Source organism: Armigeres subalbatus, chromosome 3 (assembly GCF_024139115.2).
Source record: "Armigeres subalbatus isolate Guangzhou_Male chromosome 3, GZ_Asu_2, whole genome shotgun sequence".
NCBI classification, from domain to species: domain Eukaryota; kingdom Metazoa; phylum Arthropoda; class Insecta; order Diptera; family Culicidae; genus Armigeres; species Armigeres subalbatus.
In genome coordinates this window covers 274,044,490-274,063,030 of record NC_085141.1, presented here as the reverse complement: position 1 = coordinate 274,063,030, position 18,541 = coordinate 274,044,490, and the positions used below count along the sequence as shown (strand labels likewise).

Here is an 18,541-nt window from a genome sequence, read left to right as displayed (position 1 = left end):
CACTGGAGTAATTTTAAAATGCGAACCTTACTTTAAAGTTTCAAAAAATAACGCTAAATTGGAGCTGGAAATTATTCCTTCAAACAAGTTTCCACTACTCAAGTTGCATGCAAGTGCACTAACACAACCATGTAACCATGCGCTAAATATTGGCAAATGTTTTATAAGCGTAGAAGCTGTGAATGCATTTGTGTGGCAAGTCTCCCGGTCTCCCAGCTGATTCTGATTGAAGGTTAATGAAGTATAAACCTTTGCAACAATTACCTTTTCCTTAAATTATGTAACAAAGAATTTCCAGGAGTATTTAATTCAATCGAAATAATAACATCACATATCTCCCTTCGTCATAAAATTTAGTAAAAAAAATTATGTGGCGTTATATACGATCGAACCAATATTTGCAGTAGGTACTTTTATAGTATTAGTTTGGCAGATCTAATGTTTAGATTGTCAACATTTTCACCTCAATGCGGTATATAGGACTTTATTATTTTAGAAAACCGCAAAAGGTATCTCTCAATTCTTATCTCTTCGTTTTGAAAAACTTATTTTTTTTATTCAATAGCGCTTAATCTTCACATAATACCTTGCCATCATTGATATCATCGTACAGAATGGATTCGTACTGTGCTCAAGTACTAGTTTGATTCAGTCCTTTTTCGGAGCAGAAGAAAGTGTGCTCGATTACGTGCAATATTAGAGAATAATTACCAATATAGAAGTCATGAATCCCAGGATAGTAATTATTGGCGCTGGGGCTGCAGGGATAGCCTCTGCAACCAGATTGATCGAAAAAGGATATACGAATTTAACCATTCTGGAAGCAGAAAATCGTATCGGTGGGCGCATCCACACGATTCCATTTGGTTCCAATGTAGTAGATTTGGGTGCTCAATGGTACGTATCGAACTTGTATAACATCACCATACCTACGTGGTATTAAATCATGAATGTTATTACCAGGTGTCACGGAGAGGTGAGCAATGCATGCTATGAGCTGGGCTCAAAGTTGAATGTTTTTGGTTCAAACAATTTTAAATACGAAGACTTCGAACTGGTTAAGTCGAGCGGAGAGAAGGTTCCACAGGAGTACAGCCAAAAACTAATGAGTGCAATGTGGTCGATTTTAGAATCACATCGAAATGAGCTAAGCCGTTATCGTGGTTCATTAGGGTCATTCGTATTGGAGAAATTCCGAACAATTCTTAATACTTCGGATTACGTAGACATAAACAATGAAACTGCTTTCCAGTTTTTAGAATTCTTCCACAAGTTTGAAAATTCTATAGAGGCTTCGGACTGTTGGTTCGATACATCAGGGGCTGGCTATCTACAGTACTGGGAGTGTGATGGAGATCACCTTTTGAACTGGAAAGATAAAGGATACAAAACAATTCTTGACATATTGATGGTAAGGCATGGATTGCTCTTGAACCTTTACTAGTTTTTCTTTAATTTTTCCAATTCAACAGAAACGATTCCCTTCGCCGAATTCCATCGATGCCATAAACATTGAAGATTATACTCAATTTAACAAAACTGTAGCAAATATATGCTGGAACTCCAATCCGGACAACATAGCTTCTGTTCGTTGTACTGACAATAGTGTTTACGACGCTGACCACGTTATTTGTACAGTATCATTGGGCGTTCTGAAGGAACGCTACCAAAGCCTTTTTACACCTGAGCTTCCCGCTATAAAGCAAAACGCTATTAAAGGTTTGTCAATAGGTACGGTTGATAAGCTGTATTTGGAGTTTGACAAACCGTTCTGGTCTGATGGGTGGCAAGGACTGAGCCTTCTCTGGAATCAAAACGATCTGGAGGAAATTCGCGCATCTGAGAATAGTTGGATGGAGGATGTTTTCGGATTCTATACAGTAGACTTTCAGCCTAACATTCTTTGCGGTTGGATATCCGGAGTGAATGCCAGGCGTATGGAGAGAACGAGTGACGAGGAAGTGCGAAAAGGATGCGTATTTTTATTGAGGAAGTTCATGAAACACATTGACATCCCGGAACCGGTGACATTCAGAAGGACACAGTGGTACTCTAACCCAAATTTCAGAGGATCTTACAGTTTCCGCTCCGTGACAACTGATTTGCTAAATACTTCCGCTGAACACTTGGCTCTTCCATTATCTAACGCAATAGGGATTCCCGTGGTGCAATTTGCTGGGGAAGCTACCCATGACCATTATTACTCGACCGTACATGGCGCCATCGAAACCGGATGGCGTGAGGCTAACAGGCTTATTGGGTTGTATCAAAGGTATGTATGTTACTTGTTTGTTATATTTTACAATTGAGTGTCCATGTTACTTGTTTAATTCTCATTCGTTTAGAAATTTTTGTATCATTTATTTTAAAGTACTGCTCTGAACATCGCTTAAGGATAAAACCTTCAGCATTCCGAAATGGTTATTACAATAAGCGGCACAGTCCTCCCCTATCGTTTTCGATGGCAAAGCACGTGTGATTTCAACATTTTCTCTTAAATCCCGCTATTCAAATCAGCTGTTAACAGTCTCCTAACAGTCATTTGTCATCGTTCATCTCATGCAGTGACGGGAAATGTCATATCGATGTCATGGGACTAACTTGCTAATAACTTTTCTCACAAGTCATTTACAATTATGTTTTCCATATAAACATATAGCCCTCAAATGACCCGAAAACATTTTCTAATAGGTAATATCTCTAAATATGATATTGGCGGCGTGAGAGCCGAATTAGTGTCAGATGACATTAATGTCATGACATTCCATGACATTTTTTTAATCTCGCTCTCATGGCTCACACTTTGTATTTAGAACAATGATCTGTTCGACAAAGTTTTAGGACCCTTTAAGTACTACATGTTAATCAAAAAATCCGAACTGTAAATGACTTTTGGAAAAAGTTATTACGAAATTAGTAATAGCAATGCCATGACATTTTTTTGACATTTCCCATCACTGATCTCATGAAAGCATTAAGATAGAATCGTGTAAGAACTGCGTTTTTGGCAGCCTGCATTTTTCTGGCGCTTGCTTTATTGGCGAGTACGGGCGGATCAAAGGCAACAAAAAAGGTATGGCATTATTTTGTTCGCAAACAAAAAAACACGGTCGTGAGTGCTTTCTTCGAACAACAGATAACATCCGTAAGAAACATGTTCAGATGTTGTTTTATGCCATTCTGCAAATTAACCGAATGACTCGCGAAGCTTTCAAAACATTTTTCGGGGTTCCTACTATTCGTTTTGAGGGATATACTCTCGGATTCCCACAACTGACTGCTCGGAAACGACGGGTACATCGCCTTGACTATGCTTGTTAACAATTAAAAGTGATGGTCTTAGTTTATGTCGACTATAAATAGTTTTTTTTTGTGACCCATCTGTTCTTTTGTGTTTTCTTTAAGTCTTCCGTGTAGAGGAGACCAAGTGAGTTAATAATAAAAACGCAACTCAATCAACCAAATCAAATCAAAGAATGATTTCAAAGCTGACAAAGGCGGGTTCATGCTTGTTTTGACCCATAGAACCAAATTGGATACGCAACCAACAATTATTCATCCAAGAATTCCCTGGAGTATACCCAAGTAACCACCATGCATTAATTAATGCATGTAATCAATCACATATCAGCATATTAAATGCTAATTGCATTAGATAAGTTTTAACGATGTAAAGATGCATTTATTCATCAACTGTCAAGCAACTATACACTAGTTCAGCGTTACGAATGCAGCGATGCATTTACTTATGGTTTATTTGAACATGTTAAAGTAATGAAGCGGTCCGCCTGTTTTAATGTCTATGATTCATGTCCATAAAGGGCCACTGGTAAAATCAGAGTTTTGTATAGAGCGAATTTCGTTTCCGTCTGCATGTTGCGGGACCTAAGCTGGTTACGTAAACCATAGAAGGCCCAATTCGCAGCCGCAATACGTCTTTTCACTTCACAAGAAACATCATTGTCACATGTCACAAGCGTTCCAAGGTAAACAAATTCTTCAACAACTTCTAACACACCACTACCTCAGCACCAACAACACTAGGTCTTCCTCTATCTCTACCTGCCACCATGTACTTTGGCTTGGTAGAGTTAATGGTTAAGCCTATCCTCGCTGTCTCCCTCTTCAGTGGGACAAAAGCCTCCACTACTGCTCTGCGATCGATTCCAATGAGGTCGATGTCGTCCGCAAAGCCCAGGAGCAGACCTCCTAATAGCGCCCTCGAGTGCAATGTTGAACAATAAAATCGAAAGTGCATCACCCTGCTTCAATCCGTCTAAGGTCACAAACGAGGTTGATACTTCGTCTGCAATCCGGATACTTGATTTCGAGCCATCCAGCGTTGCACGTATCAGTCTAATCAGTTTCGCCGAAAAACCATGTTCGGACATTATCTGCCACAGCTCATATGAAGCCATCCAACCAGCCGGCGGGCAGTTCTTCATCCTCCCATATTTTCTGGATAATGTGCTGGATTGATTGATGCAGCTGCTCACTTCCTTGTTTGAGAAGCTCGACCGGGAACGCGTCCTTTCCATCAGCTTTATTGTTTTCCAGCTCGTTTGGAGCCTTCTTTACCTCGTCCAGCGTTGGTAGTTCTACAGCTTGCCCGTTGCCGACTATGTCCATCATGTCCCTTAATACACTTTCATTTTCACCGTTCAACAAATCTTCGAAGTGCTCCTTCCACCTGGCTGCCACCATAGTCTTGTCTGTCAGCAAATTCCCCTCTCGGTCATTGCACATGGCGGGCACTGGCGCAGTCTTATGCCGCGCACCATTGACAGTTGTATAAAACCTCCGCATATCATTTCTATCCATGTTCTCCTGCGATTCAGCTATCACACTCTCTTCGTGTTGCCTGTTTTTTCTGCGGTGGATTCGTTTCTCCTCTGCCGTTGCTACACTGTACCGCTCTCTGTTTGAACAGGTATGAGCCACTAGCATTCGACTCCTAACAGCACTTTTCTCGTCCGTAACTCACTGGTACCCTTCATCAAACCAAGCATTTCGTTGACGTTGCTGTGCAGTGCCTAACACTTCCTGCGCGGTTGTAGTCACAGTTTCGTGGATATTTTCCCACAATATGGCTTAGAAACATCGCGGTTAACAACTGTGGAAGTGATAAAAAGATACTGAGCTGCGAGGCGGCAGTGTCCCAGTGAGGGATGTGATGCCAATAAGACGAAGAAAAAGGATTAGGATTGGGCCATGTTTTCAACAACTTAGAATGACTTTATAATGGAATTAACGTATCTATTGGACAAGTAAATTGTAATACAAGACACCTTTTTGAGCAATTTAGATATCCGACCTACGGACTGTTCGTGAGAACGATGGACCAATCTTGATTTACACCCACGACTTCATATTTTTACACAAACTTCCACCATCAATATGTAATATGCATATGTACAACCATGATTATTTTTTTAATTCTTATTTATTTGATAGGCTCATACGCCATTAGGCATAACGGAGCCGAGTTTCTTTGAAATTTGTGTTTACAATTTCATTTTAAGTAATTACAACACTTTATCACTTTTCCCAGAACTATTGTCGGAATGACCAATAGACTGGGCACACTGCTCCACGCAAACTTTCTTGTTTAGGTTTGCTATTCGCTTTGATAGCCACATTTTGTTTGTCGCTTCGATGAAAATCAGATTCTGTCGTTGAGCTGGATGCTGATGCTTTATCCTCGTCATCGTCGTTGTTGGTATTGTCTGCTTTAGCAAGCGCGCCTTTGCTCGTTGTTGGGAGTAGAGTTTCCATTTCCCGGCCATGTTTGCTGTCCCGGGATTCGGGATGAAAATTCTTGTATATCCCGGGAAATCCCGGGATCCCGGGAATTTTACATTTTTTTTTTGTTTTGAAAAAGTTTTTTTTTCGAAGTTTAGGGGTAAAGTTCATATTTTAGAAAGGCCAGATGATACAGAATTCAAATTAAAACTAAATTCAATTTCAATTTAAATCGATCCTTGGTTTGACTTCAAAAAGCAAATAGTATTTGCGTTTGTATCGGAAAGTAGGGTTTCTGAAACAAATGTTCGCTGTCCGTCGAAGTAGGCTTGATTGTTTGTATTATAGGTATGTTGGATTTAGACAGTTTCTAAGTTTTAATTCAAGCAACGTATTTTCTGTGGCAATACTAGGTAGTGTCAGACACCTCGCTGTAGACAGAAGATGCACAGTGGAATCGTACTGGGACCATAAGCTCACGAGTCACAACGAGAACACAATAGTAAAGTTCCTTATACTCCATTGCACTGACTGATACTTCTGCCAGCAGTTACAGCTCCCCCTATTCATCAACAGGTTAAAGGCCCAGGAATGGTTCCAGAAACTAGACAAATTAAACCCAGTTGGTAATTCCAGAAACCAACTAATTAACTACCTAATCTTTGACGTAATCGCAGTATAGGATCCATGAATTGGTTGTATAAGTCGCGTGGCGCAGTGGGATCATGATCATGGGTAGCGTTGTACCGCATTCATCGGGGCAGGTCAGCAAAAGTCTAAGAAGATCTTTAATCCAAAACATTCAGAAGCTGGTCAAGAGAAGTCCTGAAGGAACTCGGACCAAAACATAAACATAGGGGACGTAGAGCTCAGGATGACTAGCTCGGTGTTAGGAGGGCCGAGAAGAACGAGGTGTGCACAAATGATAATTAAATTACGCGTAAAATAGAATCGCAAAACAGAATAAAATAGAAAAGCAAATATAAGCTTTATTTGATTTATTAAAACTATTTCCACATCAATGAATGAATTAAATCAATTGAGATTTAAAATTAAAGCTTTTATTTTTGCATCCTTTTTTATGCTCCAAATATGTGCATCAAAATTACTGTAAGTTTACAAAATATTTCAGGCTGTGTAGAGAAATGCTGGAATATGTATCGGATAGTGTGCCACTCATCGTTATAGACGGAAGATAAGCAGGAACTATACACCAGTTAGATGTATCTGCTCTTTTGTAATATCAAGGAATATTGTTAGCTAGCGATATATTGTAGATACTTGTTGTTTAAATATAAGAGTGCTTCAGTTGCTGGCAGAAGTATCAGTCAGTAGACCGCCATAGGGTAAAGAAAACTCTAGTCTTGTGTTTTCTTTGTGAGAGAGTTCCCCTTGGCGTTGGGCGATCAATGCAAATACAAATTGTGAGCATACACACTATTAGTAAGCCTAAAGTAAGGAAAGATTTTTTGTCCCGGGTATCCCGGGATTTCAAAAATAATATCCCGGGAATCGGGAAATCCCGAATTTTCCTAAATCCCGGGATCTTTCGTCCCGGGATGTCCCGGGATGGAAACTCTAGTTGGGAGTCCATCACTCGAATCATCGAATCAGAGGAAGATAGTGCTGTACGATTGCTTTCAACCAGGGGGGGGGAATCTGCGTCAGAGAATGGTTTTTCGCTTGATGATGAGGGGGCTGTTTGTAGTGTTGCAGTTTCGATCCTATTTATTTATTTATTATCAGACTAAGGCCGGAGTGGCCTGTGCTGCACATGAAAGTCTTCTCCATTCAGCTCGGTCTATGGCTGCACTTCGCCAACCACGCAATCTGCGGAGGGTCCGCAAATCGTCCTCCACCTGATCGATCCACCTTGCCCGCTGTGCACCTCGCCTTCTTGTTCCCGTTGGATCGTTGTCGAGAATCATTTTCACCGGATTACTGTCCGACATTATGGCTACGTGCCCGGCCCACCGCAGTCGTCCGATTTTCGCGGTGTGAACGATGGATGGTTCTCCCAACAGCTGATGCAACTCGTGGTTCATTCGCCTCCTCCACGTACCGTCCGCCATCTGCACCCCACCATAGATGGTACGCAACACTTTCCTTTCAAAAACTCCCAGTGCGCGTTGGTCTTCCACGAGCATCGTCCAGGTCTCGTGTTCGTAGAGAACTACCGGTCTTGTAAGTTTCGATCCTATTCGGTACGGTAATTTCCGAACATTTTTGCTGTAGATGTACTGGTCTAGAATACCATCTACAAGTTTTCGGCTGATACGGATGAGTTACCAAGCATACGTATGTCCCGAATGTGATGAAGGACGGTATAGGCTGTTTGAGCCTTATTTACAGCACTCGTACACCATTTGGAACACCGGGGAAGTAGTGCTTCCAACGTTCACTGCCTCACTATCCACATATACGGGAATCTTGAAACGCTTCTTATTACAAATAAAAACTCGCATTATGTTATGCACTTTTTCGTAGCGCTGCGCAGTACCATTGTCCACCATTTCAATAAATACACAATTGCGTGTATTGTGGAGTGTAATACTTTTAACGTCTGCGAGATTCAAATTTATTTCGCTCTCCAGAAATGTAGGCACTATGCCAACGACAGGCCGCACTGGAAGAACACTAAAGTTTACCACCAATGTATTTTCCCGAATACTCATTTTCTGCGATATGAAGCACGGTAGCAAAATAACTATACGTTTTATTAGTACGAGCGAGAGCGACGGCTAACAACTGACACCATGATCATAAACCGTTGATTATGTACCAAGATTATGCTGTGTAACATTATTGTTCTTATGGTTGAATCGCCGAATAATATACAATTAATTGTGATACGCACAGCTTGGAATTAAAAACCCATTCTTACTATGTTTTGTCTATATTTATGGTGTATCATTCTCAATTTAAAACCAATAACAGTGTCACGTTGAATTAAAACCAATATCATCCACAACTAATACAGGATGAGGAGTGGAAAATTAATTTGACAATCATTTCAACAAGAGACAGATGAGGGGCGACTCGTCCATACGTTCTACCTGTTCATGGAACAGGTAACCATTTGTAAGTCAGAAGTAAGAAATTAATATCTTGGCAATTAATTATAAAATATAAATAATTTACTCAGTAAATTTTTAAACAAAGCTTCACGTAATATTTCCAATGATTTTAACATCTAAACATCTAAAGAAACAAAATATTTCGTAGGCAGATCAAGTTAACGCCACATGCTTGGCGTACAGTCAAATTGCAGCTAAATGTGTGTTTCTCTGAAAAACCACACCCCATCACATAGAAAGCTTTTGCCAGTCGTACGATCTATAATGAAGAACCAACAGCAGCGCTGCCAGAAGTAAAATTTAAAGTTTTGCGCCATGACAAATGATTTGAAATAATTTCCTCCTTGGTATGCTCACTCGTTCTCCGCGCGCAGAGAACCAGCGTGAGCGTTGCCAGCTTTCTCCGTTTTCTCACATCATCCTCTTTCGCATGCGAAGCAAGCACGTTTAGATGCAAGTTCTGCTATGCGCGCAGGAATCAAATCCGTTCGACGCGCTGCGAGAACAATCAACGACGCGACGCACCTTCGGTTAGACTCGATCGTAGTGTCGGGCTGTGCTTTGCCGAAAGGCCCATCGCGCACGCTTTCGGCGCCGATGATTGGAAACAGTTTGTTTTTCTTTTTTCTGATGCAATGCATCAAGAACAATATTAAATTAATGTTTGCGTTTTCAAAAGAGACATTAAATAATGCTTTTTTTACGAATACTCAAAATCAATCAACATAGAGAAAAAGGTATAGTTTTCACTAAATTTGAAAAATTAATATCTGGAACACATTTCAGCTTCTAAATGTGACTCATTGGTCGTCACAATCTGGGGTCGCATCAAACAATAATTGTATAATTATGTACTAATTATATATTATAATTATTATACTAATAGTGGTTAATAACATTTCTTTCATAGCAACAAAATATGTGAGAGTTTAAATATTAGCGGCGATGGGACCCGTGTACCCTGAATGGTGGAATGAGCCGATATGAAAGATCTCTATTCTGAGCAATATCCAGTTATTGCCCAACTGTTACCAAGTTAGATTTTAGACGATTTCCGAGTCTAAAATTTTAAGTGCATCTAAATTTAAAACATTTTTGTAACAAAAGAGAAAAATAAGTCATTTATTGTTTTGTAAATCTTTTCTATTTAAATTGTTTTTCTAATATTTGGTTAAGTTGTACAAGAAAAGGTTGTAATATTAGATTAAATGCCCAACTTTCATGCGAAACCACACACTTAATTATTTTCACCGGGCTCGGTAAATGGATTACCGATTTCTCAACAGCTGAGCTCTCGGTAGTCACCTCGGTAATCGAATTCAATTACCGAGCTCTCGGTTCAGCGGTTATGATACCGAACTGTCAAAAAATACAGAGCAGATTTGTAATAGTTACTGAGCAGTCGGTAAAATAATACTGGTTGATCTGTAAACATATTACCGACTTCAGTAATGCATAGAACCGAGTAAAATGTAATGATATTTTCACTTTTATTATTAATAATAAGGAAAAAACACATGCAATTTCAGGTGTTCATATTTATTTTTTGAGTCAGAAAACTTATATATAGAGAATATTTTTTTACTGGCTATCTTCTTCCAATACTGCATCACTAGCACTGTTCCACTCACGCCCGGCATTCACAAATATAGCGGTAAGGAAATTCATTGCCGTTCAATGGTTCAATTATCTAGACAAATCGTAGAAAGTAATTTAAAGAAAAATCATATTTGTGTACAGTAATTTTATTGAATCTACATACCTGGCATCTTGTTCTAGATCCAGACCCATAAGATTTTAGCGTATTAGTGGAACGTAGTAATGACGCGGCAGTAGCGACGATGTACGCTGATGATATTTTTTCTCATTCGCCTAGAAATTTATAAAGAAACAATTATTTAGTGCAAGTATCCTGGAACATGTTTGAACTAACCTGAATATTCGATAAGACCAGAATTTTCTCATCACCTTCGATACAAATTCGTAAAATGACATCAAACTCCATGAGGTTTCGATTTACAAATCAATATGGCGTCGAATGATGCGACATTTGGTTGAAAACTGATGACTCGGTACTTTTTTACCGAGGGCTCAGTAAAGCGTATTTAATTTTACTGAATCATTCGGTTTATTTTTTGACAAGTGCAGGGTATTTGCTTAGAACAGAGTTGCTCGGTAATATATACTACCGGAACTCAGTATTTTATATTTGCAACTGACACATCGGTAAAAATGTTTGCAGATATCAGTAAATACTTTTAAATTAACTGAGATCTCGTTTCAAATTTTATGTTACCGAATAAAATCAGTAAAAAATATTACCGAGCTAAAATTCTCGATTTAAGTGTGCACTCAGCTTGATGAATATTTTTTTTATCAGCATGGTAGAACAGGTGTAGCAAAAGTCCACGAGACGCCCCTGCAGATGATCTTCTGTATCTCCATGCTCGACATTGTAAAGGAAATTTGTTGGGAAGGTAATGTAAAGGAAGTCCCGATGGGTAGCGGCAAAATAGTAAATTGTACAACACTGATATAAAGATGCCACAACTAACACATAATTTCACTCAAACGTGCACTCACACACTCCACACAATGCTCGCCATGTTTCTGCACATTATGGAGGATCGCGCTTGTTTTGACAGCCCGGGCAGAAGCCACGAACAGCATAACAAAACATGATATGGACTTGATTGATATAAGAGATAAAAAAAAACAGGCAACAATATCAAACATTTGCACCGAAATATTATTTAAATATCAAAATATGCTATGGTTAAGAACAAGCCAATAGCACTTGATATTGATCACTTCTTACAAATAACATAACTTGATTTCATCATGATATTTAAGGGCAAAATTGTGATATTGTCGCCTGATCTTTAATCTCTTATATCGATCATGTCCATATCTCATTTTGCTATCTTATCAAGATTTAATATTATTAAGCTATTTTCGTCTCCTCGGGAGAAGCGACACGTGTTGCAAGTGCATGATCTAACGAGCACTAATTATTTAGCTTTAAAAATCATAGAATGCCCTGCATGTCAACCGTAAATTAATTAAAGAACTGCCCATGAAATAAAGAAGGAGAAATCTCTGGGAAATGCTATAAGCTAAATTTTGCTTTGGAAGCATGTTTCCAAACTTGTTGTATATTTTGTCTATTTCATGTGTTCAGTATTACAGATTTTTAATATTTTTGCACTCGACCTTTTGTCCCTTCGACCTTTTGTAGTTTTCGCAGAGCGTATAGTAGAAATCGGCGCAGCACAGATTTAATTCGGTCTGATCCTTTGAGATAGTTTGAGTACATTGCTGGAAGCTCAAAATAGTGACTTTAGTGACCAATACTGGAAAAAAGAGGCCAAAATGGTTCCTTTAAGTTGCAGAAACAGTTACCAAATAGTGACTTTTCTATGAAACCAATAACTATGCAGTTAGTTACCATGTCGCAACACAAAATTATGTTTATAATTTAACCAACTTATTAACTTATTATTAATGTTTTTCGCACTCAAAACTATTTGTATCATTTGTAAATTAACAATTAAGCAGCTAGCATTGTGTGGTTAAATAATAAATTTGATTGAAGTTTTTGAGATGTTAAACTTGACGTGAGATTGATGCCGAGGACTTTCTTCCTTTGGATCTTCAGGTGCACAGAAGCAGGGGTTTATTCAACTGTTTTGGACTAGTTTAGTACTTTCCATTTAATTCCGCCACGTTTTGTTATCTTTCCAGATACGTATTTCGACCTCGACTGTCAGGCCATCTTCAATGCCTCATACTTGACTCGATTTACGAGTACGTAACATTGCAGAGTGCCTCACAGAGTACACATAACGCCTTATGGTTCTGAGAAGCTCCTATTACTTGAAACTGAAAGTGAAACAGCTGTTTCGCGTCCTCAAACTCCACCCTTTTTTAGGAGTACCTAGATCTGCTCATTTCGCCACTTTGCTTCGTTTGAAGTTTCACAAACCATATTCAACCGAATTCTCGTTTCTCTTATTTTTTTATTCTTTTATTTATTTGATAGGCACTCTGTGTTACTTAACCGCTACTGTGCCAAGATCTACTGTGGTATTCTGCAGCCAGAATCCACACAGAATCTATTTTTAGATTTTTCCATAATTCATTGTTGTTGTCGTTGTCGGTCCATCTCGTCGTGAGTCCATTGTGTTCGTTTTGTCCATGTCGTGTATCCAATGATCGTTGCATTGTCCGGTTGTCATTTATCCGGGTAACGTTGGAGGAATGCCTCCGAGAAGAACAACTTGTCAGTCGTCATCAGACAGCCGTGACGGTGAGACGTGCACCCCAATACGCCACCGCATAGGCTGTGCATCCGGCGACTGACGAGGGTTTTGGGTAGGGTCTGGGAATCGAACCCATGACCATTCGCCTGAAAGGCGAACGTGTAGCCAACTACGCCACGGGACCCCCTTATAAGCCAACCGAATTTTGTGGGGGAAAATACATTTCTAATCCAAAATTCGTCTTCTCATCGAAACGATTGCCAAAGTCAACATACTGTTTGCCCACATACATTAATGCTGTCCAATGAGCAGCTTGAAGTAGCTCGAAGCATCCCTCTCATGCCCATTTGTAGACAAAAAAGAACGAGCAGGACGGGAACAACTTCGAGCTGCTCATTGGACAGCACTATTATAACAACGCTTTTAACCCTTCCGTTATTGTTGATCCAGTTGAAAACTGAACTGGGCTCTCGCGACAATCCCATTTCCGGATGTCGCAACTGCATCGCGAATGGTGCACATGATTGCACACTCTAGGGTGCCAATAAATATGACTTTTTCGAATTTAAAAAGCGACATTGCACACAAGTTTTATTACCCCAAAATATGACCCCATGCAAAATTTGAGCTCAATCGGACATGATTTAAAAATGCCTAAAATTCATCAAAGTTTTGAAATTTTTACTAATGAAATTTTCCCAAGAGAGGACCAAAGAAAAAGTCGAAAATCTAATTTTTGTTTTTCATACCCAGGGTAGTCGAGACAATTTCCAATCCGAAAATTGCCTAGACCGGCACCAGGAATCGAATCCAGCCACCCTCAGCATGGTCTTGCTTTGTAGCCGCGCATCTTAGCGCACGGCTAAGGAGGGCCCCACCAAGGGCCTCATACGCCTGTCACTGGCGAACAAAGCTCGTGTACTCTGCATCGAAGCTTAGAACCGGTGTTAGGGCGCAATCGTTAATGTGAACATTTTTATATTCGGTTAGTTACTGCAAATAAATTCTTTTTCGAGTCCCTATAATCAAGCAGGTATCTCAAGCATACCACATCGTTATATTGCTGCATGATTGAGTGTTTAATTTTCATAAAATATCGAAAACAAAAGTGTGCATAAAAATTGCCTCGCCATAACAAAAAGGTGGTAGAGAATTAACACTGTGGTTTACAGTTTAGAACCAAATCCAGATGTCGCACATGTTGGGGTAGGGATTCAGTGCTCCACCTTCTCTCCCTGGGCCCCACAACTTAAAATATCCCCCTATGCAAAATTTGATCTAAATCAGACATCAGGGTGTAGGGGTGCTCAAAATTAAACAAAACTTTTTTTCTAACAAGGGGGAAATTTTGAGCAATGAAAATTGTGAGCAATGTCATTTTTTGAAATTCGATGGCTATTTTTTTTCCATACATTCCATTGGCACCCTATAATGCACACGACTATGGCATAGATGCGCACTACTCGAGATGCAGCTGCGACATCCGGAAATGTGAGAAAATGCGATTGTCGCGAGACCGCAGTTCGGTTTCCAACTGGGTCTACAATACCAACGCGGCCACAAGCTAACACCAATTTTAAATCCGGAATAACTTCGGAACCAAGTGGAAAATCTTGGAAATCCATAAAGCTCCTGAAAAATAAATAAATTCCACTTCTTTTAGCGAAAGTTGCGAAAAAGAAAGTTGAGAAACAAAAGAGTTACAGCCTAATAGATGTTTACTTTTGTTTTTTAAAACGGGGGTTGATAACTGTAAGGGTTAATAGTTATCGTATACACGTACAATCTTCTGATGACTTTATTTAAAGCGATTTTCAGAGCAATTAGAATGAAAAAATACTCTACTGCACATTGTGAAAATGTTCAAAGTCGAAATTCTGTTCCATTCATTGTTTTGTTTTTCTTACAATTTTGTATTTTATCTATTTTCTTTCATTCATACAGGAAAGCACATCTCTAAGACCACGCGTGTTCTTAGTTGCTCATATCCTAATTTTCGTTGCGATTATAAACTTATCTACTTATAAACTACATCTTACCTAAACACCAAAGCCCCAGATTCCATTCCTGCTTCTACTGAAGATGTTATATTTTTAATACTAAATTGTAAGTTCGATTTTGTGCCAATAAACCAACCAAGTAAGCCATTTTGTACTGAAATGTAATGCTCTTGAGGACCGAGTATTAATTTGCGAATACAGTAAAAGAATTCCCTTTAAAAAATGCCGTAGACGACTATATTAGAAACATATTTTGAATAATGGAAGAATTTGTTTTTCCCGTCGGCAGCCCGTTGCAGTGCCAGGTGGACTCCGATGTGAACGTACTGATACTAGGTGCTGGAATAGCCGGATTGGGTGCTGCAAAGAGATTGATTGGTACCGAGAAAAACTTCCTTCTACTAGAAGCGCAATCCGAGGCAGGCGGAAGGATCAAAACGATTGAGATGCATCATTTTGGTGGACTGGACGAAGAATATAAACAATTGGTTGATTCCGGAGCACAGTGGTTGCATGGGAAGCAGAACGAACTGTACAAAATAGCGGAGAGTTACGATTTACTACACGAAGAATTATCCGAGGAAGGATTAGGAGAATACATAAGAAATGATGGCCTTAAGATAGACAGTTTCTTAGTGAAGAAGGTTGATTTCCTTATTGGGCAAATTCTGGAAGATTGCGAGAAGTTCGCCCAAAAAGAAAATGATAGTTTCCCGTCTTCGGTAGAGATCTTCCTTAGGGAGGAATTCAAAAAAAGATTAGATCCAAATTTAACAACTGATGAAATAAAATTAGCTAATCAACTTCTAGAATGGCACATGCGGTTTCAAGTGATAGATAACTCTTGTCTTACCATGTCAGATGTATCCGCCAAATTGTGGGGTAGTTATTCTTTTAACGGAGAGAGCTGCCAGGCTCACATAAACATGAAGTATGGATTTCAAGCTCTAGTCAATTGTTTGGTCGATGAAGTCGGATCGAATAGAATACTGTACAAAAAGGAAGTCACCGAAATTCGGTGGAAAGACGTAGACTCACGCGTGCTTGTGAGATGCTCAGATGGCACTTGTTACAGTTGCCAACATCTATTAGTGACATTTTCGTTAGGGGTATTGAAGGCCACACCGAATCTACTTTTCCAACCCGCTCTTCCCAAATCGTTTCGGAGATCAATTCGCAACATAGGTTTCGGCACGATCAATAAAATATTCTTACAATTTGAGAGCGCGTGGTGGGATGATGCAGAAGGATTCCAACTGATCTGGGAAGACAATCTTGAGAAAGGAGCCCACTGGACGAGGTTTCTTTCCGGTTTTGACATTGTCAATCCTGGACCGGCGAACACTCTGCTCGGATGGATCGGTAGTTATGGTGCCTTGGAAATGGAAAAGCTCTCTGATGCCCAAATTGTTAACGATTGCGTTTTCCTACTGGAAAAATTTACACGAAAAAAAGTACCTCAACCGATTCGATATTATTGGTGAGCAATTGTGAAACAAATACAAAATTTCATACTGTAATGTTTAACATTTTTTTTTATCTTTTTCAGTACCCGTTGGAATTCCAATCCCTTCATCCGAGGTTCATACAGTTACACTTCCGTGAACTGTGACTACGAACCAACATTCCTGAAGGTATTACAGGAACCAATTGTGTGCAATCAATACGACCGTTTGACGGGTGAGATAGAGCGAAATCCAGAACAAGACATGCTCCAGACACAAAAACCATCAGCATCATCATCGGCAACCATAAGCTTTGCTGGTGAAGCATGTCACGAAAAATATTTTTCTACTGCTCACGGTGCGTTTCTGTCCGGTATGGAGCAAGCCGGAAAACTTGTTTGAATTCTCATTTCCTACATGCTTTAAATTGTGAATTGTGCGAATTTTGTGGATGTCAAATAAAATAGAGCATGCTTGTTGGCAAGACATAGTACGTTTTCTAAATATCCGAAAGGCCTTGGTGTTCAGGACGGCTAATTTTGAAATTGAAAATATCATAACCCTGTTTTCTTTTAACGGATCAATGTATAACATTTGAGACAAGGTTCAGTTTTGATTTTAGTTCCTACTCTGCCGTTATACGCATAACTGTCCCATGTATATAAGGAATCCCAGCAAACATGGGACAAATATGCGTATGACGGCAGTACTCCACTCCTGAGTGGATTGGATTTCTCCTGAGTAGTAAGTGTTTGTAAAGCTAAGAAATATAGCATACACAGAGAAAAAAAAAGTTGGGATTCCAACTGTTTTCCAGTTTTATTTTAACAATATGAAAATTTTGGTGTTTTTAAGAGTAAAACTTTTCGCTCGAATGAAAAATTGATTGATTTGAAAGTTTTTCCTCAGTGTAAAATTTTCATTTTTACAGTGGAAGCTCTCAGAATAAAATGTATAAAATAATCAAACACACTTCGAGATTTCACATATTTTGGCAACTCTGGCAGGTAAAAATATCAAAACTGGCAGCCAACGACTCTGTCAGTGACAGTTGTGAGAAAAAAGAAAGTTCCCATCGAACGTTCACACATTTTTCTTCGATGGTAAGTAATTTGTCTCAAAGTTAAATAAATGAATATTAATGGTAAATAATTTGATATTTACAGCTTCACATTATTGGCTAGTGAAAAGTGGAACGAATAGAATGGAAATTCGTCGCTGAGTTCCGCATAAACATAACACCAGCACCGCCGCCTCCAGCAGCACTGTCATCGTTCCCATCCGAAAGTGCTTTTCCCGTCTCTGGGAGGCGAATTCTTTTCCGTACGGAACCAAGTTTGCGTTAGCGCTGCAGACATAGTGCTATAACAGGCGAAAGGCAATGGACGTTCCTACAACGATGCTGCAGCAGGAAATGTGGAAATTCGGGCAGAAGTGCAAATCGGATTCGATGGCGACGAATGATAAAGGTGGTACGGGACGGTCGTAATAGTGATGGCATGAGAGATCTACATTGTCGCAGAGTATCAACGAGAATGAAATTGAAGTCAGTGCAGTTAAGAAGAATAAACTTTATCCAATATCTGTAGTAGCCTGTAATTTAAAATGAGATAATACAAATGATAATAAAAATGAAATGATTTAATTTATTGATTGTGAATTTTGACAAATAATAACTAAAAATGAATATTTATACAACTTGTTGTTTAGAAAGGATCACTTGTTGATTCAAATAGAAAAACTACTTTTAATTTGAGAGGAAAACTTTTATTTTGAAAAGCAATTGGTTCTGGCCAATGTAACGTTTTTAGATTGGTAAATTTAACAGTCCTATACTTTCTACTGAAAATCACTAACTCATTTTCTTAATTTTACCAACGATTCTTTTAGTTTTACCAACGATTTTTTTTTGTGTGTAGTTACGGTGTAGTTACTAGATTGGACACTAGTGATATTCATGTTTTTCTTTTGAAATCCTTATTCAGATTGCTATCAGAAATCAATGTGGGTGTGGT

The 18,541-nt window shown here is 39.1% G+C and overlaps 1 protein-coding gene across 1 annotated transcript; it reads left to right on the top strand.

Annotated features, from left to right (window-relative positions):
- The first annotated feature begins 271 nt into the window (after nucleotides 1–271).
- On the top strand, nucleotides 272–17,012 carry LOC134224433 (spermine oxidase-like). The gene is made up of 6 exons (XM_062703776.1): nucleotides 272–509; nucleotides 566–897; nucleotides 964–1,411; nucleotides 1,473–2,272; nucleotides 15,371–16,561; nucleotides 16,631–17,012. The coding sequence occupies exons 2-6, from the start codon at nucleotides 725–727 to the stop codon at nucleotides 16,926–16,928; spliced, it is 2,910 nt and encodes a 969-aa protein (XP_062559760.1). The 5' UTR covers nucleotides 272–509; nucleotides 566–724; the 3' UTR covers nucleotides 16,929–17,012.
- The last annotated feature ends 1,529 nt before the right edge of the window (nucleotides 17,013–18,541 follow it).

Bases quoted from the DNA above. Each gene is read 5' to 3' on its own strand.
- LOC134224433 (XM_062703776.1), top strand. From the start codon at position 725: ATGAATCCCAGGATAGTAATTATTGGCGCTGGGGCTGCAGGGATAGCC. The intron at 1,412-1,472 runs GTAAGGCATGGA...CCAATTCAACAG, and splicing joins CAATTCTTGACATATTGATG to AAACGATTCCCTTCGCCGAA. The intron at 16,562-16,630 runs GTGAGCAATTGT...TATCTTTTTCAG, and splicing joins CAACCGATTCGATATTATTG to TACCCGTTGGAATTCCAATC.